The sequence below is a fragment of the Equus przewalskii genome, chromosome 2 (genome assembly GCF_037783145.1).
Source record: "Equus przewalskii isolate Varuska chromosome 2, EquPr2, whole genome shotgun sequence".
Classification (NCBI taxonomy): domain Eukaryota; kingdom Metazoa; phylum Chordata; class Mammalia; order Perissodactyla; family Equidae; genus Equus; species Equus przewalskii.
Genome location: NC_091832.1, coordinates 17,958,641 through 17,979,941, shown reverse-complemented (window position 1 = coordinate 17,979,941; position 21,301 = coordinate 17,958,641). Strand labels below are relative to the sequence as shown.

Genomic DNA, 21,301 nt, shown 5'->3' with positions numbered 1-21,301 from the left:
CAGCTACTTATGAACTGGGCTTGGTGAGATAGGAGCAGTGGGGGCCGAGTGGAAAGTTTACCTGACAGGAGACTGGGTTTGGAATACTGATTTTATTATGCAACCTTGAGCAAGAAACTTCTCTGGGCTCCAGTACCATATGGCAGATTTTGCTTACTTACCAGGTTGTGATGAGGGTCACTTTATAAATATGAGGAATTTATAGTCGCCTTTGGACTCATCTCAAGCTCCATAGCAGTGCAGGCAGGCAACACTGACCCAGGTCTCAGCTCTAAGGCAGGATTAGCTGAGGCCAAGTGGCCTTCTCCCACCACGATGCTCCTGGCCTTTCTGAACAGCAACCATTTTCCTTTCACAGTCCCAGAAAGGGCCTCTTTGGGGCAAGACTAACCCACCCAGCCCACAAATGCAGGAGAGTAGCTGGTCATGGAACATTCGCTCCTCTTCCTCCCAGTAAGTGGTAGGGGCAGTGGCTCCAAGGAGAGATGGTTCCAGCAAGCAGTTAGGTGATGGAGTTCCATGTTGTCCTCCTCCACATACCCCATGCTAACAAAACCAGCTGATCATTACTATAAAGTGGATAAGACCTCTGGCAAAGCTGGTTTCAAATCCCAACTTATTTACTTACTAGCCATGTGACTTCGGGCAGTTTTGTTTCCCTCTTAGAACCTCAGTTTCCTCTTCTGCAGCCCCAGCCCATGTTTGGTGTGGCGTTATATGCAGCAGTGAGCAAAGTACTTAGACATAGGCAGTGCTCCATCAGGAACAGCTATCATTAAATTCTCCCCTTTTGCATCTACGGCAAGTTTATGAGAACTATGGGAGAGAAAAGGAAACTTGATTTTCTCCGCTTAATTGAGGAAGAAAAAAAATCACATTACATCACAAATTCTCTGAGGATTTTTAAAAAGACATCCTGCAAAGAGTCATCATACCTCTACAGTAAGCACAGTATCACCCTGGAGAATATAAGGCTTTATAGTTTAGAAAGCAGTTTAAAGTCTATTACTTCATTTAATACCTGCCAAACCCCTGTGAAGTAGCATTTATCCCCATTTTACAGATAAGGACACCAGGGCTCAGAAAGGTAAAGCGAAAAGGCACAGAATAAGTAAGTGGTGGAACCGGGATTTCCAGCTTCTAAAGTACAAATTCAGCACTCTTTGCAATTCACAAGAGAATTTTGTGTTCACCAAGTACTGAGCCTACATTGTTCAGACATGTCTGAAATGGCATTCCAGGAACCCAAAGTGGAATGACCAGGTTAGCAACATGGTTAGAGAAATGCAACCCTCTGGATCACTTGCGGCTACTCCGAAATAGTTTTCCTTGGTTCAAGGGGGTTCGGTTGGCATAAGCTGCCCCCACTCTGACATATTTGAGAAATCTTTTATTAGAAGATGTCCCAGAAGGCAACATTTTAAAATCAGGCAATCGATAATCACAATGAAATACAAAATTTCAGGTAAACTTGCCTTTCAAAATAAATCAGACTCTTGCAACAGGAGACTTGCCCAAGAGTTTTTTTCTCGTACAAAAACAACACCACTTTGCAAAAGGCATACAAAAATACAGTATTAAAAAGAAAAAAGACTGCTCCCAGCATAATACCCAACAGCAGCTTATAAAACACAAGCTATTCAGGTGAGACACCAGTAACCGTCATCCACCTTATTTTCCAAAGACAGTTCCAGAAGTCATTTGGCTCCTGAAAACCATGCTGCAGAAGGTAGAACAACTTTTCCCAAACTTCACTGGAGTTCTCTGAGGCCAGGAAGCAACCTCAGAAACAGACTATCGTGCATAATAGGTTTGGAAGTAGCAGCTGGCTTTCCAGAGCCACGAATACTGCTCAACCATCCTCCCCTCCCCGCCTTTCAAACCCACAGCCAGCAGGCACCTGCTGCCCTGGACAGAGTTCTGAAGGGGCCAGTTCTTCTTCCAGGCCAGGCTTAGGTTGCCCTGAGGTTGCTCACATGACACCTGTTGGGTTGGGTGCCTTTCCAAGACTGGAGGCTGCACCTGGAATCCACTTGGAGGTGCTGAGTCCAGCTGGGGCAAAATCCAACATGGTCTGCTGAGCAGAGCTACCGAAAGCTTGTCTAAAACCCACCAGAAAGCTAGTCCACCTTCCGGAGCACTAGGTGAGTCCCAGCAGCTCTCTCAGTAAGAACTTCAGTAAGGCCCAGATTCTGGAAAGGGATCTGACTCATGTCAGGCTGGCAGGGGGCCCAAAGGTGGCTGCAGAGCCAGCAAGCTCCTTGGAGTTGCATGAGGACAGGTTTGCACAGTTCTGGTAGAACTTCAACCTTATCAGTCAGGGACTGAGATGAGGTGGGAAAGAGGAAGTGGTACAGGTCTCCCTCCCCAGGTGCCTGACATCAGCCTTGAGAAAAGATTCCGGGATGGAAAACACCTGGCAGGGGACAAGTTCACAGCCAGGACTCCGAGGCTTCCTCAGGCTGCAGGCTAGGACCCATTTCCATGTGTTTTGGGGAAATATTTCTGACCTGTGGGAAAGAGGTGCTGTAGGGCCCATTGTATAACAAAGGCAGAAGGGAACAAAAAAGCCCCTTGTGAGGACAGAATGGTCTCTCCTTTAGAGGAAAGGGCCCAGAGGGCTTTGAGACAAAATCGAGAGGCCAAGCTCTTTAAATGTTCTCAAGGTCGCAGCATTGTGAGTGGGAGGAGGGGTGTCATCTAACATCATAAGATATATATTAAAGGTTTCCAACTCAGCTACTGTAAAGTGTCTGACAGTGAGGTAATGGTCCATGTTGATCGAGTCTGTGAGCTTGTCTTCACCCGAGACAGCTCATGTGTCTCCTGGAAAAAGGAGCCTCAGGGAGAGCGTCCAGGCCCAGATGTCCTAGCATCACCCCAGAGACACCAGCGGGAGCATCCTTTCCCAGCCTAGAGCTCATCCAGAGTGTGAGATTTCATGCAGGCTGGAGCCCCCCGACAATGTTCACCACCTGTTGCATAGCATCTGTCAGGCTTTTCTTCGGAGCTAGTGAGCTAGGCAGACCCCAAGGCTCCTCAGTCAGCTGACTGCCTGGGAAGCAAAGGCGCCAGAGAAGACACAGTGCTCCCATGAGCCAGGGAAGAGGGAGAGCCGGGTTTCAAGGTTTCCAAGAATGCAAGCCTTTATTGTGTGTGCACCGGCTGCAATGCATTCTGGGATCTACTGTCCAGACTGTCCCACCGTAACCAAAATGTGCAAATTACTAAAGGGGAGAGGGAAGGTTAAAAAATAAACTCGAGTCTTTATAAGACAGAGCAGTCAGGCTTTTTGGTCAGTTAGTAGCCACTGAGGTATGCAATTCTTTTCTGCAGTTGCTGCTGACGGCACCGGAGCTGCCTTTTCTCTGTAGCCATCCTCTTCTCCGCTCCCACCAGGGCTTGCAAGTATTCCAAGGCCTTACTCAAGATCACTACTTTGGGGGCCTTGGAGCAGCTGGCCAGGGTGGGTACCTGGTCCCTCAGGGCCAAGAACCTCGAACGGAGGTCATTCCGCCTTTTGCGCTCCAGGAAGTTGTGGTTCTTCCTCTTGGTCACATCCTCGGTGTCAGAACTGACAGGTTTGGGGTGGCAGGACTGGGGAGCCTCGCTTTCTACAGGTGGGGGGCTCACAATCTCTTCATCTGCCTCATCTTCCTTTTCCTCTGGAGCATCTCTCTCCAGAGCCTCTTCTTGGGGACCGCTCTCTGAAGCCCCTCCTTGGGAGCAGCTTTCTGGAGGAAAACGGGCAGCATAGTTGTGCTGTTGCTGATGGATGGAGATGTGGAAGTGTTTCATGCAGGGGTCCAAAGGGTCTGCTCGTACCGTGATAGTGACTGGCTTCCGTACGCCCAGGGACTGTCTCTTGTCCACTGTTACAACGTCTATTTCTTCACCCTCTGTCCAAGAGAGATCAAGAGAAGAAACATACTCCATGAGAAACACACAGACCATATGCTGGGTCTTGGGAAAGGAGGTGACATCTTCCCAATTCAGATATAAACAAACTGAAGGGAGGAGAAAGACAGCTGATTCATTTGTAATGGGGTAAGGACAGTGTGAAGGAGAGGAAGGGAAATAAGCAAGAAGGACAATATTCTCCAATTTCCTTTCGCACAGCAAGGCTTAGATAAGAACAAAAGGCAGACCCAAGCCAACAGCCCCCAGTCTGCACACTCTCCCCTCCCCCACGGAGAGGATGGAGAGAAAGAGCTATCGGCCTGGGACAAAGTTTAGCTATAAAGATCTTCCCCAGTCGGGCTCTTTCATGCCCAATCAGAATTGTAAATGAGGGGTCTGTGGGCAGAGCTGCCCTTTGTTCGTGCCCAGCACAGCCTGCACTTGGGGAATTGTTACTTTTCACAAGTTATAAATCCTATTATTCCCTCACCTCTCTATTCTGCCATCCCTTTCAGCAGAAGATTCAGGGAAGGGAGGGCTACAACCCATCCCTCCTCACCCACAGAGGAAGACGGAATGGGTTTCCCTTAGGAGCATTTTGCTCCTGGGTTCAATGGGTTTCTAAAGTCATCCATCATTTATAGTTCACCTGCCCCACCCCCTTCCCCAGACCAGAAGAGGGTTGGATTTGTAAATTGCAGGTTGGCAAAAGCTGCAGGAACTTCACAAAGGTACAAGCGATCCTTTCCAAGCTACCTGTGCAGAGGCAGGAACTGAGCAGCAGGAAAATGTCCCGAGACGAGGGCCGAAACACCAGGGACCTGGAGACACCTGGACATGCCCCCATCATTACCTGACTCAAAGGTCTCTTAGGTTGCCCCAACCAGGAGAGGAGCAATCAGGGGAAAACCTTCCTGCTCCACATGTTTTGCAGAGCCCACACAGAAGGCCACCTTAATGCATTTCAGCGTGACAACAGAAGAGCTCAGTTCTCAGCCTCCTTTGCATATCAGGATGCTTGAGCCCCTTTGTCAGGAAGGCTTCCATTGTGTGGACAATCGCATTATTTCTCCATTAATAAAACCTGACCATTCAGCCCTCCTGGCCCCAAGGCCTGTGATTGGCTGGCTAAGCTTTGTTTGGAATGCTGTTTTACCCAGCCCCTAGCCCCTATTGGCTGAGCTTTGCCATCAGTCACTCTCCCCACCCCTCCTCATTGTTTGCAATCTGTTGCATTTTGTTCTGGGCCATGTGGCCTGTGAGTGAACCAGGAGCTTGCTAACAGGTTCAGGTTAAAGGGCAGGTCAGAAAATGATTTAGGAGGCTTCCCCACATCCCAAAGCTTTAATATTTCAGTGTTAAACCTCATGACTGGGGAAGGGTTTGCTTAAGGAAGAAATAATGTAAGGCACCATTCTCCTTTTAAGAGAGTTGTGTCTAACTCTACCCAGACAAGAAAATGTCCTCAGCTGGACAACCAAGTCCAACCCTCTCATGTGCAAAGTGAGAAACTGAGACCCAGATCAGCCAAGTCCACAATCACCTTTGTAACATTCTGGATCTTAAACTAAGATCTCCAGACTTTCAAAACAATGCTCTTTCCACTCTACCATTCCAACGGCCTTTGTAGAGATACCTCTTTATTGGTTTCTTGAGCTCAAAAATTCCCATTCTAGCCATTAAGCAAACACAAGCTCTTGGTGGGGAAAGCAAGCAGGTTAAAAATGACTTTAACACAGTGGACCAAAAATAGTGACTTTTAATTTTTTCTTGTTATCCTTATTTTTCCCCTCAAGTGTACGATAACTTCCATACCCCATTCTCCAGTTCCCTTGAAATGGTCATGTAAAAGTTATTCCTGAAAGCTACAGTGAGTTTCCTCTGTCCTGATCCACCTGATGCTAGCTTCAATCTGCATCCCACAAAAGCACCCTCTCCAGTATTTCTCAGGGGTACGTACGGAGGTCCAAGAAGAGGTTAGGCTAAGAACAACACAGTCTGGTGGCACAGGATGTTGAAGTCTGCCCTCAGTGAGGTTTATACTTGCATTCAAGGATCTTGGAGGGGAGCCTGGAGTTCCATATTTATGACTCCAGAACCTAGTCCAGAGCTTGGCACAAAGAAGGCACTAGTGAACATTTGTTGAATACAAGGAAGCAGCTGAAGCCCTCAGATGAAGTGGCAGGGAGCTAGAGGGACACCTTTCCACCTCAGGCCAAAGGTAAGCTACCTTGAAGACCCTCTCAACATCAGTGAAGAAGTGCCTGGGTGGGATGGAGGATTGGGCAAAAGAGGCTGGCTAGATGACAGGAAGCTGGAGTTCATTTCTAGTGATTTCCCATTTCTAAGCCTCAGTTTTTCCATCTGTTACTGGGGAGTTTTTCCATCGGTTAATGGAGAGCATTCATTTCTCGACTACGTGTCTCATGGGTGATGGTGTGGCTCCAGACCTAAAGGGGTGGGAGGTGCAAGGGGAGAGCATTATTGGCATTTTAAAATAAAGCAGTCAGGAGACTAGGTTTTTAAAAGGATGAAGGCTTTGGTGCTGCACAAAAGGCTGCTTGGCTTCTTCTCTCCCTGGTGAAGTGTGGGTTTCCCAGGGAAGGAGGGAGCAACAAAAAACTTCAAGCCTGGAGTGACCCTTCAGGGACCTCTTCCAGCCTCCGGAGGACAGAAATCCCCTCCAGTCCAATCCCAGTATTGTCCTCCCTAAGCGCCGGGCCTCACCCTGTCTCCCTTCTCCTCTGGGGCTCCAATCATCATCAAAGGGACGCTGGCTCCCACGCCACTTCTTCAAACTGTTTACTAACACACCCACGTGCCAGACAGACACCGCTGGGGGCTACACCGGCAGCTTCAGCTGGAGAAAGGGGGAGGTGGCCAAAGGGCTTGCGAAGACCCATTGCCTGACCTCAGACAGCGGCAGAGCTTTGGACACCCATGGTGTGCCCCCTTCTTGGATGGCCCGGAGCGGTCCTTACCCGAGTCACTTGGGCTCTCGGACCCCGAACAGGCCTGGGTCTTGGGCTCGCCCAGCACACAGGGGGCAGCGGGCGCCGGGTTGCCGGTTTCGAGGCTGGGAGCGCAGTCCGGGGCGGCGGGCGTCTTGGGCGGGTTCCCCCGGGGCGCGCCAGCGGCGAGCCGGTCGCTCACCGCTCTCTCCAGCCGTTCCCGGGCGGAGAAGCCGCTCCACATGCAGTCACGGCGGATGATGGAGGCGTAATTCCTGCCCCAAGCTTTCGAGTGACCCCGGGATTCTACCTCGTCCCCAGCGCCCCCTCCGGGCCACGGCTCCGGGGAACCAATTCCAGGGACCAGGTCCCCGGCGCCGGGAACCAAGCCCCAGGGCGGCGACGTGGGGGGCGACGGCACCAGCTCGAATTTCTTCCAGATGTCCTCGCTGGGCGCCGTGGAGCGGTAGAAATCCTCCCCGCAGTCATAGTCGTAGAAATAGTGCTGGTACGAGTCGAAGTCCATGTCTGCTCCCTGCGGGAGCGAAGGGGGACATGCTGACTGAGGTGCAGGCCCAGGGAGGGGGGCGCCCCCGGGTCCCCCAGCACAGCCGGCTGCCAGGCTCTCGTCCCTCCCCAACCTCTCGGCTTGGAGCCCGCGCCCTGCCCTCGCGTCCCGAGAAGCCAGATCCTGGGTCAGCGTGCCCAGGGAAGCGGCTCACAGCGCGCAAACTGGGCTGCGGGGAGCGAGTTCAAAGCAAACTTTGCCAGCGCCGCCTGGAGCGCAGCTCCCAGGGCCCGGCCGGCCGAGCGGGGGCGCGCTGTGCCCAGAAGGCAGCCTGCAGCCCACCCCCGGACCCGCACCCGGCCCCTGGCCGCCCACAGCCTCACCTCGCTCCGGCCGCCCGCCACCTGGAGCGGACCGGCTCCCGGCCAGCTCGGGGCAGCCCGGTAGCCCGCACACACGCACATGCGCGCCACCGAGCGCGCGGCCCGCACCCAAGAGCGCGCCCTCCCACACGCGCGCTCCCTCCCTTGCTCGCGCACGGCGACCCGGACGCTCCCGGGATCGGCGCGGGAGCGCGAGATGCAGGCGCATTGTTTCCCGACTGCCTTATATCTCATCGCGCGCCCAGGGCTCCGGGATCGGGGGCGGGCCCTATGGGACAAGCCCCACCCCCGCCCCGCCCCCTCCCGGCCGCCGACAGGTGGGGGTGGTGGAGTCTCTGCCCCTCGCCTCCTGGCTGCTCTCTCCGGCTCTATTTTATTCCCTGTGCCCCCCAAAACGAATTGCACCCCGGGGAGCGCAGGGCAGGCGGCAAGCTGATGCAGCCTGGCAGTCGCCTGGTAGGGGCGTGACTCTAGCGAGTTCCGGGCCATCCCCAACAGGCCGAACTGACTCCGCGCTCTTTGCCCACTCTGAGCTGAGAAATAGGGCTACTCCCCGCCTTGTCCCGCGAGCCTACTTCCCCGGGCTCGCCCGGCTCAGTTCAGGTGCGTCGGGCCCGCGGGGCATCCGCACCTCCACCGCGCCACCTGGTGGCCCTCAGCCCTGAACTGGGGCCGGTCCCCGCCGTGCGCTTCCTCACCCGTTGACCCGTTTCTTGAGCTCGGCGTTCCAAACCTGGACCGCAGCGAAGCGAGGTGGTGAAGATTCCAGACTTTGGAGCCTGAAACTTAACCTTTCTGAGCCTCCGTTTCATCTACAAAACTAAGGGATGGTAATATCTCGCAGGATTATTGTGAGGATTTAAGAAGATAGTGTGCCAGGACGAGAGGCAAGAAGAACAGACTTAGCCCCTGGTGTGGATCATAAGGAGGAGAATTTTTCCCCAGGTCCAGGCCAGGGCTGGCCTCCCTCATACCACACACAAAACATTGTACTAGGAGAGGAAAGAGAATGAGGATTTGGAATCTGGCAACTTTCTCTGCTCTGCCAGCTGTGCTCTGCTACTTGCTAGCTGTGGGGCCAGGTCATCTGAAGCCTCTGTTTGCTTATCTGTAAAATGGGAACATTGCTTGCAGCTGCAACTCTGGCCAAGAGGATGAACATAGAAGCCCTTTGTGTCATCTTCTATGCAGACTACCTTTGGTGGAAGAGGAAAAGGTACACTAGACGGTCATTCTATTTAGACCAGGGACAGTAACTTGGATAGCAGCCAATACATCTAGAATGCTCTACTTGGCATTCAAGGTCTGGTCCCTGTCTGCAATCAGCAGCCTGACTGCCTGCTGTCTGTCTCTTTCTCTCGCACCCTGTGGTCTAAGAACACCAGAATACTCACTGTTGGCATCCCAAGGAGTGGGCAGAGACAAGTGCAAGCAGTTCAGTGTGCTTGGAGCGTGGGATGGAAGGTGTGAGTTGATATATGGGTTTAGAGGGGAAGATAACATCCTCAGTTTTGGATCTATTGGGTCTAAGGTGCATGCGGGACATCTCTGAAAGCAGCAACTAGCTCTTGCTAGCTTTGTAAGCTCAGTACCTAGAACAGCTTCTGGCAGATATTTGTGAACTTAATGAGTGACTCAGCCAACCAGACTTCATTGAGGAAGTCTGTGTGCCCTGCTCTGTGCTGAATGGAAGGCACAGATCAGGAAGGTTTCAGGTTTGCTCGCAGCCCAGAAGAGGGATTGGAACTGCCTTTTGGTGACTTGTTCTCTGGTGCACAGATGTCTGAGATAGTTGCTGTACCAGTCAATGTTCTAGGTTACAAATGAAAGAAACTAACACTAGATAAATTCAAGCAGAAAATCACTTTATTGGAAGGACTTGGGGTATACAATCCATGGGAGGCTGGGAATCTATGCTTGGAAAGTGGGTCTTCCTTCTCTGTATAGATGAGAGCCCTTACTCAGCAGCCCCTCCCATTGTTTACTGTAGTAGGTGATATCTGGGGCCAACCAGGAGGTGACCCCACCTGAAGAACTAGGATAGAGTAAATGAAGTTGTCTTCTGAGAGGCTGTTCCTTCACTTTCCACACTTTGTTTAATGTCTATCTTCCTCACCAGACTGCAAGCCTAATGAGGCTACAAATGTTAATCTTGTCGACCACTGTAACCTCAGAGCTTAGAACAGAGCCTGGCGTGACACATCATGGGTGCTTCATACATGTGTTGCTTGACACAAGCCTCTAATGCTTTAAAGTAGAGATAGGCCAATCAACCTAGTGGAGACAGAATAACTGGCAGGCCCAGTCTAGACGATAATCTGAATAAAGTATTAATGCAGGAGAGTTGTTGATACAATCACCAGAGTGTCCATCCTAGTACTGTCTGGGGACAAAGATGCTGGTCCAGGAACAAGGGAGACGGAAGCGTCATTTTTTGAAACCACCCAATTTACCACGCCCCCCCCCCACCCCCCACTTGTGCTCTGGATCACCAAGCAACCCACTGAAACCACTCTGTTCCCTGTGTAGATCCGCCCACAGGGAGAGAATGCACGCATCAGCCAACAAGAAGATTCAGTCTGCTCTGAAGCGCTGCTTCCCCTTATAAATTAATGAATTGCATCTGATTTGAAACATCAGTCTCATGAGCCTGGTTAACGTGTGTCTGTTCCATAGAGATGCTGCCGCTTTTAGGACTAACAGCTCTGGTTTCTGAGGTGATGTCTGGACCCAGGATGGTGATGAATTTACCAAGGTAACAAATGCTACCCTAGGGACATTCAATTTTTCTGCAATGTTTTATTTCCTTTGTTTCTTTTAAAACATTTTTAATCAAAATAATACAGGTACATAGTTTTTAAAAATCAATTCAGTGTATGATAAGGTTAAAAAAAAAGGCAGTCTTCTGCCCTGCCCTCCCCACCCCCCATTTCCCACTCCCCAAAGGCAACGAGTCTTTCAGCTGTCTTTTGTCTCTAATATTTACTTCCGTATTTTGACCCATATAATCTATTTTTTCCTGATTTTTAAATTATGACATTCTACAATAAAAGAAGAAGACGTAGCTCTTATATTTCCCTTCCCACCCCCACATGCTTGGTCTTCCCTATTCTCCCAATAGAATTAAAGTTCAGTTTTTAAATAAATATTCAATATTTACAATATTTTGACTATCTAACTATGGAGTAATCTGACTACCTTTCCTTTCTTATACAATTTTTTCAGAGTTAAATTATTTCATTTTTTTTTCTTTGGCTTACATTTCTACGTACGTATTATGACTTTAACCCTATACATTCCCACCAGAGCTACAAAGATCATTTCGTATGGACAAACACATCAGGTAATCAATCCATCCGTTCCATTTTTTCTTGGAAACATCCCTTCTTGGAGCCCTTTGTCTTTCTGTTCCAATTTGAACATATTGATCTCTGGCCCACTTCACAGTGGTCACTCTGCGCCTTTCCTTCACCATCATCCTGGAATTTCCCTTTAGTTCTGTTGACTCCCCTGTTTTATGGAGCTCTTCGCTGCTGCTTTCTTGATTTACTCCCTCACCCTCACGTTGGTGGAGCACATTCTCCAGCAGCTGCCTGAGAAAGGGCGCTTGTGGAGTAAAATTTTTGAGACCTTGCATTTCTGAAATTGTCTTGATTATACTCTCACTATTGGTTGATTGTTCAGCTGGGTATAGAATACTGAATGAGAAATAAATCTCCCTCAGAAATTTAAAGGTATTGCTCTCCTCTTTCTTAGTAACCAGGTTGCTTTGGAGAAGATTGATATCGTTTGATCTACAAACCTTTTTACGTGACCTGTTTCTCTCTCTGGAAGCTTTTAGGATGTGCTCTTCGTCTCTGGCATTCTGAATTTTTGCAATGCTGTGTCTTGGTGTGGGTCTGTAGTTTAATCAAGAATTTGAGTGGCCCTTGTCTCTGGTCCCTGGGAGGTAGCCTATAATCCTTGGAATTTCCCAGTGATAGGACTCTCTTTGCTATTCATGGCGGTGCCTGATAGTTTATGCTAATGAGGTTAGTCATCGTGGGCCCCTAGATAGTTTAGGATGACTCAGGAAAGGGGTCGGCCAAGCAAAAAAGGACTGACTTTGTGACTAGAGGGTTGGGGCTTTGTACAATGTGGTATCAGCCTGACCTGTGGGAAGGCAGAGGGGGCTGGAGATTGAGTTCAGTCACGTGGACAATGATTCAGTGAGTCGTGCCTATGTAATGAAATCCCAATAAAAACTGGATCCTGCAGTTCAAGTGAATTTTCCTGGTTCACAATATTCTATGTGGGTTATACATCCTTGTGCTGGGAGGGTGATGCGATCTGACTCCACAGGAAGGGGACACTGGAAGCTTCACATTTAGGACCCGCCAAGGCCTTGCTTTGTGTGCCTCTTCTTTTCACTGGTCCTGATTTGTTTCCTTTTTGCTATAATAAATCTGTAACTGTAAGTATAGCGTTTTCCTGAGGTCTAAGAGTTGTTGTAGTGAATTATCAAACCTGAAGGGGTAGTGGGCACTCCCTGAATTTGTAGACAATTGGTCAGAAGCGTGGGTGACCTGGGAACCCCTGAGCTTGCAGCCGCTGAAGTGAGGACAGTCTCGTACTGCGCCCTTAGCCTGCAAGCTTGCCCGACTCTGGACAGTTAGTGTCAGAACTGCATTGCAGGATCTACTTGCATTCTTTGCCCTAAGCCTTTTAATCTGGGAACCTATTCACTCTGTAATTATATTTTTGAAAAAGTTCTCACCTCCATTTTTTTCTTCTCTCTTTCTGAAACTCCTGCTGGCCTTTTCTTACCTTTTCTTTCATTTCTGCCTCTGCGTGTTTTGTTTGACTTTCTGAGAGAGCCCCTCAATTTCCACTCCTTTTATTGATTTAAATGTTTATTTCTTTTTGTTCTGCTTTTTCTCCCCAAATCCCCCCAGTACATAGTTGTATATTTTTTCAGTTGTGGGTCCTTCTAGTTGTGGCATGTGGGATGCCGCCTCAGCATGGCCTTGTGAGCGGTGCCATGTCCATGCCCAGGATCCGAACCGGAGAAACCCTGGACCACTGAAGAGGAGTGAGCAAACTTAACCACTTGGCCATGGGGCTGGCCCCTAAATGTCTTTTTTTTTACTATCATATTTTTAATTTTTTTTTTTTTCTGGGAGAGACTCACCCTAAGCTAACATCTATTGCCAATCTTCCTCTCTCTTTTTTTTCCCTCCCTAAAACCCCAGTACATAGTGGTACATTCTAGTTGTAGGTCCTTCTAGTTCTTCTGTGTGAGCCACTGCCACAGCATGGCTACTGACAGATGAGTGGTGTGGTTCTGCCTGGGAACCAAACCCAGGCCACTGAAGCAGAGCATGCTGAACTCTAACCACTAGGCCATCAGGGCTGGCTCCATATTTTTTAGTTTTTAAGAGCTCTTTTTTGGTTGTTCCTTAAATGTTCCCTTTTTGTAGCTTCCTATTCTTTTCCCATGGACACAATTTTTTCCCTCCGAGGCTGTTAATAATAGTTTTTATTTGAACTATAAGGTTTCTTCTCCTTGTTTTTCCTATTTCCTCTCTTGTTTGCTTTGCTTTGTTTTTTTTTTTTTTTTTTTTTTTTGGTAGAGGTTTTCATCAAATGTCTGGTGATCCTTACTGTCAGTTTTTACTGATATTAAAGAGTGAGGTGGGGCCGGCCTGGTGGTGCAGCAGTTAAATTTGCACGTTCCGCTTCTTGGCAGCCCGAGGTTTGCCAGTTTGGATCCCCAGTGCGGACATGGCACCACTTGGCATGCCATGCTGTGGCAGGTGTCCCACATATAAAGTAGAGGAAGATGGGCACGGATGTTAGCTCAGGGCCAGTCTTCCTCAGCAAAAAGAGGAGGATTGGCAGCAGATGTTAGCTGAGGGCTAATCTTCCTCACAAAAAAAAAAAGTGAGGTATTAAAAGTTGATTGAAAGCTCTATGTGTGTGGGGTGGGGAGGGATCTGAGCTTCACTAAGAGTTATTAGGCAGGTACCCAGCAGCTTTACCTGGGGCTCCTCAACTGTCAGCTCCTGTGGGTCGTTTAATTTTCACATAGAGAAGTCCCCTAATCTTCTTCCAGGGGCAAGCTTATAAGCCTGCTTGCCAGTGTTATGAGAACCAAGAGGGGACGGGGGTGAGAGGGTCTTACGGTTCAGCAAATCCCCCCTGATTACAGTAGAGTCTGTCACTCCTCTTCTCAGCTGTGCCTGGTGTTCCCAAATCCAGAGCCTCTTCATTCGATCCCCTGCCAAACCAAAGAGGGTGGCCACCTGGCTGCAGAGGTTGGGGGAGGAGATTTAGGAGGCCAACTGCTTATGCTTTCTTCATCCAAGCCTCCTCTTTTCAGCCCCATCCTACACCCTGCCTTCAGAGGTATCCAATGCCTCCAATTCCTGAGCTGTTCTTGGGTTCTGATGCACTAACAGACATTATTGACTTTTTTTTTTTTGAGGAATATTAGCCCTGAGCTAACTACTGCCAATCCTCCTCTTTTTGCTGAGGAAGACTGGCTCTGAGCTAACATCCATGCCCATCTTCCTCTACTTTATATGTGGGACTCCTACCACAGCATGGTGTGCCAAGTGACGCCATGTCCACACCCGGGATCTGAACCAGCGAACCTCTAAGCGGAACATGCACACTTAACCACTGCGCCACCGGGCCAGCCCCCGACATTATTGACTCTTAATGACACTTCTCTCTCCTTCTCCCCGCTCCCAGCACAGGTAGTTTCATTTCAGGTTTCTCTGGCCTTCGGTTAAGTCAGCTAGCCCTTATCCATCTGCTTTCCAGCTTCATAAGGTTTTTGACATCTCTCAATTGCTGTTGTCTTCCCTCCTCTTTCTTTCTTTAAATAGAGGTAAAATTCCTATAACATAAAATTCATCATTTTAACCATTTAAACTGTGCAATTGAGTGGTTTCTGATCTATTTACAAGGTTGTGAAACCATCGCCACTAATTCCAGAACATTTTCATCACCCCCAAAAGAGACCCCATATCCAGTAAGCAGTCACTCCTTCCCTCCTACACCCTGGCGACTAATAATCTGTTTTCTGTCTCTATGGATTTCCTTATTCTGGACATTTCATATAAATGGGATTATACCATATGTGGCTTTTTGCATCTGGCTTCTTTCGCTTAGTGTTTTCACGGTTCAGCCCTGTTGCAGCACATATCAGTACTTCATTCCTTTTTATGGCTGAATAATATTTCGTTGTACTGCAGATATACCACATTTCAAAAAGCATTTTATTGCAGTCATAATGGCTTATAACATTGTGTAAATTTCAGTTGTACATTATTGGTTGATTCTTTTTTTTTTTTTTTTTGAGGGAGATTAGCCCTGAGCTAACTGCTGCCAACCCTCCTCTTTTTGCTGAGGAAGACTGGCCCTGAGCTAACATCCGTGCCCATCTTCCTCTGCTTTCTACGTGGGACGCCTACCACAGGATGGCTTTTGCCAAGCGGTGCCGTGTCCACCCCCAGGATCCGAACTGGCAAACCCTGGGCCGCCAAGAAGCAGAACGTGTGAACTTAACCGCTGCGCCACTGGGCCGGCCCCTCAGTTGTACATCATTATATACCAGTTTCTATATAGACTGTACCCTATTCACTACCACATTTTGTTCTTTCACCAGTTGATGGATATTTGGGTTATTTCCACTTTTTGGTTATTACGAATAATGTTACTATCTATATTCATGTACAAGTTTTTGTTTGAATATGTGTCTTCAATTTTCTTGGGTATATACCTAATAGTGGAATTGCCATGTCAAATGGCAACTCTATGTTTAACTTTTTGAGGAACTACCAAGCTGTTTTCCACAGTGGCTGTACCATTTTACATTCCCACCAGTAACGTATAAGCTTTCTGATTTTTTCACACCTTTCCCACTACTTGTTTTTTTCAGTTTTTAATAATAATAATAATTATTATTATCAATAATATAATTGTATAATAACATAATATATTATATTATTTATTATAATATATAATAATATAATTATATTATTATTATTATTGCAATCTTAGTGGTTGTTAAATGATGTTTCCTTGTGGTTTTGATTTGCATTTCTCCAACTAATAGTATTGAGCATCTTTTCATGTGTTTATTGGTCATTAGTATATCTTCTTTGGAGAATGTCTATTCAAATCCTTTGCCCATTATTTATTTATTTATTTATTTTCAGTGAGGAAGATTGGCCCAGAGCTAACATTTGTAGCCAATCTTCCTCTTTTTGCTTGAAGAAGAGTGGCCCTGAGCTAACATCTGTGCCAGTGTTCCTCTATTTTTGTATGTGGGACACCAACACAGTATGGCTTGATGAGTGGTGTGTAGGTCCATACACGGGATCCAAACCTGGGAACCCCAGGCCGCCAAAGCAGAGTGCGTCAACTTAACCACTACACCATTGGGCCAGCCCCGTCCCATTTTTTAATTGGGTTGTTTGTCTTCTTGTTGTTGAGTTGTAAGAAGTCTTTATATAGTCTGGATACTAGACCTTTATCAGACATATGATTTGAAAACATCTTCTCCCATTCTATGGATTGTCTTTTCACTTTCTTCGTAGTGTCTTTTAATGAACAAAAGTTTTTAATTTTGATGAAATCCAATTAATCTGTTTTCTCTTTTGTTCCTTGTGCTTTTTGGCATCATATCTTAGAATCCATTGCCAAATCCAAGTTCATGTAGATTTACCCCTATGTTTTCTTCCAAGAGTTTTATAGTTTTAGTTCTTACATTTAGGTCTTTAATCCATTTGAGTTCATTTTTGTATACGGTGTAAGGTAGTGGCCCAGCTGCTTCCATTTCTTTCTTGTGTGTGTGTGTGCGTGTGCGCGTGCATGCACGCGCACATGTATGTGTGTGTAACCATCACCCCTAATCCCAGAACATTTCCATGACCCCCCAAAGAAACCCCATATCCATTAAAGTCATTCCTTTCCCTTGTGAGCTTTTACTTTTTTCCTAATCCATTTACTGTCATTTTAATGAAATTTCAGGAGTGAGCTGAGATAAACACATGTGATCAATCCTCATATTTGGCCAAAAATCTGCTCTTCCTCTCAAACTACAACAAACCTCACTTTCGTTAGGCAGATTCCTGAGCCAGGTGGTCTGAGAGGGCTTTCTGGAAGAAGGAAATTTGATCTGAGCCTTAAAGATGTCTGGGATGCCATGGAGGTTAAGGAGATGGAGGTAGGAGAGGATGAGAAGGGAGACTTAGGGAGAAGGAAGGGGGAAAGAAGAGAGAGGAAGGACTCTGGTGCCAGCACCGGAAGAATTTAATCAGATTAAAATCTCATTTCTTATCTCACGTGTGTGGCTCTGTTACCTCTGCTTGAGTTTCACTGAAAAACAGTCCTTTCCTTAGCACCCTAAGGAATGTGGCCTTGCCTTGAGTGCAGTGAGGAAGGGATTCTGGAGACTTTGCACCTCACTCTGCAGCCAACTTGGGGAAGGGGCCAGGCCTAGAGAGACAGGGGCAGCTTTCAAGAACGAAGAGAAGTATGCTGAACAAAAACTTCCCTGTTTGCAAGCAGTGTCGCAGTGAGCCAGCTTGTCCTGATTGTCAGTTTTCTCATCTGTAAAGTGGTTATCCCTCTCTAGCAGCATTAGTGGAGAATTAAACAAGATACTGTTTGCAAAGCATTTAGCACAGTACCTGGCCCGGAGGAGAATTTCAAAAATGTCAGTTTTCTTCTCTTTCTTTCTTTGGAGATTCAAGGTAAACAGTATGGAGTGGGGGCCTCCATCAAGGCCGTGAATGCCTTGACTAAGGAACTTGGACTGAAGCTGAAAGCAATGGAGAATTATAGGAGGTTTGTGAGGAGAGGAAAGACACAGATATATCTTACTTGGCAAAGATAACTTCTAGAAGAAGAGAGTCCAAGCCTAATGCAGGAAGGGGAGTCCCAGGCCCCAGCTCTGCATCTAATTGACTCATTTTCTCATATGTGTCCAACACATATGAATGGTCCTCATCAGTGTTTCCCCAGTGGGCTGTGAGTTATGTGAAAACTTAATCCCTAACACGAACAAGGTTTCTTGGTTTGCCTTCCTAGAGATGGAGCTGATGGGGGGGGGGCATTCCCCCATATTTGAAGGGCTGATGTAGCCAGCCCAAGCTGCCACATGAAGGGTGAGGTGGGAATTTTGAGCCGCTCTGGAGATTGTGATAACGGCTGAAGCCCAGGGGGCCCTCCAGGCACTACCCCTCAGAGAAGCAGAACACCAAATGCAATTGTGAAACCAGATGGACCTTCCTTAAGAAACTTTTCCCACGAGGGATGACAAACTTCATCCACAGCCTGCTCTGGATGCTGAGCTCTGGGCACAGGTGGAACAAGAGAAGCACCTGGAGTGACTCTTCTGTCCACTAGAGGGAAACCCAGGCTAGAGAGATGGTGAATCCTGTGCATAGGAGCCCTGAGGCCGGAGGAAGCAGAAGTAGCCGCCAGCCCCGGGACCTGAGTGCCCCAGGCTCAGTGCTGTGCTGGGGTTGCTTGTACTAACTCAGTGAGAGCCGGTTGTTGCATTTTCAGGAATCATGGGAGCTGGTTGTTAAACAGTCATTAAAAATTAAGTTATATACATTTACGTTTAAATATTAAAAACAAAGATAGTAAAGACTCCAAACCTATCACTCCCTACTTATTTTTACTATAGTTGACTCTTATCTATTGTATCTGTTATGGTGGAAATACCATATGATGTGCTACCGTCCAACTCCAACTTTGGAAGCTTGATGTTGGCCATAGTGGAATATTAACTCCGTGGAAACCTGCAAATACGACAAATCAGGGTTTCCCCTATCCCATGCCAGTTGTTAAATATTTACCAGGACACCACTGCCTATGCCTTTCCCACATCAGGTCTTGTAGGGAGGAGATGAGCTTTTCCAGAGGTCTTGCCAACACAGACGTACTCAAAGATGTCCCCATGGATGGAGCCCCCAATTTCAGCATGCAGAGGCTGTTGGGGGACACAGTGCGGGGAGCATTGTTGTGTTGTCGCAGGAGCTTGGCCCAGAGGTCCTCCCTCAGTCTCAGGCTTTGCTCAAGCTACTCCTTCCACCTGAAATCTTTGTGCTTCAGTGCTCAGGCATGCCTTTCCGTCTGCCTAGCAATGAAGTGAATTCTTAGTTCATCCAGCTCTAGAAAGTTTTCCCCCATCAAAAGTGGTGCTTCCCTGAGGGCTCGGGAAGCGCCCATCTGGGTGTGTCCCCAGGTCTGGCTCAAGTCCCTAGGCTGAAATATTGGAGCAGCTACACCCAAGCCAGGGGCAGGAACAAGTGCTGGAGTCAGCCAGATCTGGGGTCTGCCACCCCCTAGCTGCATGACCTCAGAAAGGCACTTAATCAACCTGATTTTCGGTCTCCTAACCTGCCAAATAGGGATAAGAATAGTCGTCATGCATGGCTGTTGTGAAGATTAAATGAGGTTATCCAGCAAAGCTCTCAGCGCGGCGTGCCCATCACCCAGGTGTTCCATGTTGTAGAAGCTACTATTGTTATGGTATTCGTGGAGGGGTGGGGTGGGTGCTGAATTTAAATTGGCTCTGAGTGCCTGACCACCCTGACGCTGTGTGTCAAGGGGGTGGGGAGAGGGGGACGGGCAGGGGAAGAACCAGGAGGCAACAAATCCTTGGTGGCACCGCAGGCAGGCGTGCCCCAAGCACACAGCCGGGATGTGGACTCAGGACTGGAAACCAGCCCTCTGGCCAGGACTCAGCCAAACGCTGGGTCCTGGGCAAGGGGCGCCTCCGCGGTACCCCTCCCTCCCCAACTCCAGGGCTGGGGCTTCGGGGCCAGAGGGTGGGCAGCCGGACGTGGCAGGCCCGGGGCTGTGCGCAGGAAGCGGCGGCCGGGCTGTCCCGGAGCCTCAAAGCTGCGGAAGGGAGGGAGCGGCCGGCACCTGCATTGTGCGAGCCAGCGCCCCGCTGAGTCGCCCCGACTTCTGGCGCGCGTTTTTGGCCTCCGCTGCTGGGGCGGGGCCGGTGGCTTTCAGGCAGGTAGTAACTGGGCAGAGAAGACTAGATCTGCGCTTTGATTCGCTTATTCATGCATTCACTCCTTCATCGGTTATTGAGCTGTGGCTGGAGCTGGTGAGCAGAAACAATCCCTGATCCCAAGGACCTTCACAGTTCGTGGTTCCGTGGTCAGATGGCTGTGTTGGAATCCTGGCTCTTCCACTCACTAGCTGTGTAATTTGGGCAAATTACTTAAACTCTCTGGGCCTCAGCAGGCGAAGTGTTGGATTACGTGAATGGAAATCTCTCCACTGCTTCGTGGAGTACTGGATTAAGTGAATTCCGTGTGAAGCACTTAGAACCATGTCTGCAGCCCGTGAGCATTCATTAAATGAAGGATTAAAAAAATAATAATTTTTATGCTTGCAAAAGACCACTTCAAGAGTGGTGTGGAGGATGCACTAGCGGGGCCCAAAATTGCATACTGGAGGCCTGAACAATGGTTTTAAAGATTTTTTAAACTGATTGCCAACATTTTAAAATTGTGAAATTTCATCTAAAACTCGGATTTTGGCTTCTTTTAAAAAGATCAAAGGTCTGGAAACCTTGTGTTTCATATAAGCTGCTGCTGGGTATTATGCTAGAGGCAATTTCTTATTTTTATGGCGTATTTTTGTATGCTTTTTACAAAGGGGTGTTAATTATTGTACCAGAAAAAGACTCTTGGGCAATTCCTCTGTTGCAAGGGTCTGCAAGGCGAGTTTATTTTGAAAGGCAGATATTGTTTTTAACTTGTGATTATTGGTTGCCTAATTTAAAAATGTTGCCTTCTGGGATATCTTCTTCTAATAAAAGATTTCTCAAGCATGTCAGAATGGGAGAGTTCATACCATTCAAGTCCCCTGAACCAAAGAAAAGATCTGTAGGACTTTGAATTTTCACAGCTGGGTTAGAGGCCAGAAGTTAGTGATTGGGTGGAAGATGTACAGACCTTACCAGGAAGTGGAGTGGCAACAGAGAGAGCAGACTGGTGACAGGTATTTAGAAAGGAGAATTGACAGGGCGTGGGGTATGGGGAGAGAGAGGAGACAAGGTGGATTCTCAGGTTTCTGACCCGGGAGAATGGGTGGAAGGTAGACCCATTCACTGATGCGAGGTTCAGAGGAGGAGAATGAGTTTGCTTTTGGCCGTATGGAGTCTGAGAGTCTGGGGCAATGGTGAGGAGAGCAGTGGGATATCAAGGATCGGGTGCTTGGGAGAGAGAGCTGGGCTTAAGATGCCCCATTGTTGAATACTACTCAGCCATAAAAAAAAGACAAAATCGTGCCATTTGCAACAACATGGATGGACCTTGAGGGTATTACATTAAGCGAAATAAGCTGGACAGAGAAAGACAAACACCATATGATTTCACTCATATGTGGAAGATAAACAAACACATGGATAAAGAGAACAGATTAGTGGTTACCAGAGGGGAAGAGGGGGAGGGGGAGGGTAAAAGGGGTAAAGGGGACAAAAACTAGACTATTGGTGGTGAGCGCGATGCAGTCTACACAGAAACTGATATATA

At 48.1% G+C, this 21,301-nt stretch overlaps 1 protein-coding gene across 1 annotated transcript; it reads right to left on the bottom strand.

Moving 5' to 3' along the window:
* Nucleotides 1-1,375: 1,375 nt before the first annotated feature.
* On the bottom strand, nucleotides 1,376-7,996 carry MYCL (MYCL proto-oncogene, bHLH transcription factor). The gene is made up of 3 exons (XM_070593949.1): nucleotides 7,743-7,996; nucleotides 6,882-7,386; nucleotides 1,376-3,899 (listed from the first exon to the last, which is right to left on the bottom strand). Exons 1-3 carry the CDS (start codon nucleotides 7,974-7,976, stop codon nucleotides 3,301-3,303), a joined length of 1,338 nt encoding a protein of 445 aa, XP_070450050.1. The 5' UTR covers nucleotides 7,977-7,996; the 3' UTR covers nucleotides 1,376-3,300.
* Between the last annotated feature and the right edge of the window lie 13,305 nt (nucleotides 7,997-21,301).

Coding starts and splice junctions, on each gene's coding strand:
- MYCL (XM_070593949.1), bottom strand. CDS start 7,976: ATGAGATATAAGGCAGTCGGGAAACAATGCGCCTGCATCTCGCGCTCC. Junction 7,387..7,742: donor TGGCGGGCGGCCGGAGCGAG/GTGAGGCTGTGG, acceptor TCGCTCCCGCAG/GGAGCAGACATGGACTTCGA. Junction 3,900..6,881: donor CGAGAGCCCAAGTGACTCGG/GTAAGGACCGCT, acceptor TCTCTTGGACAG/AGGGTGAAGAAATAGACGTT.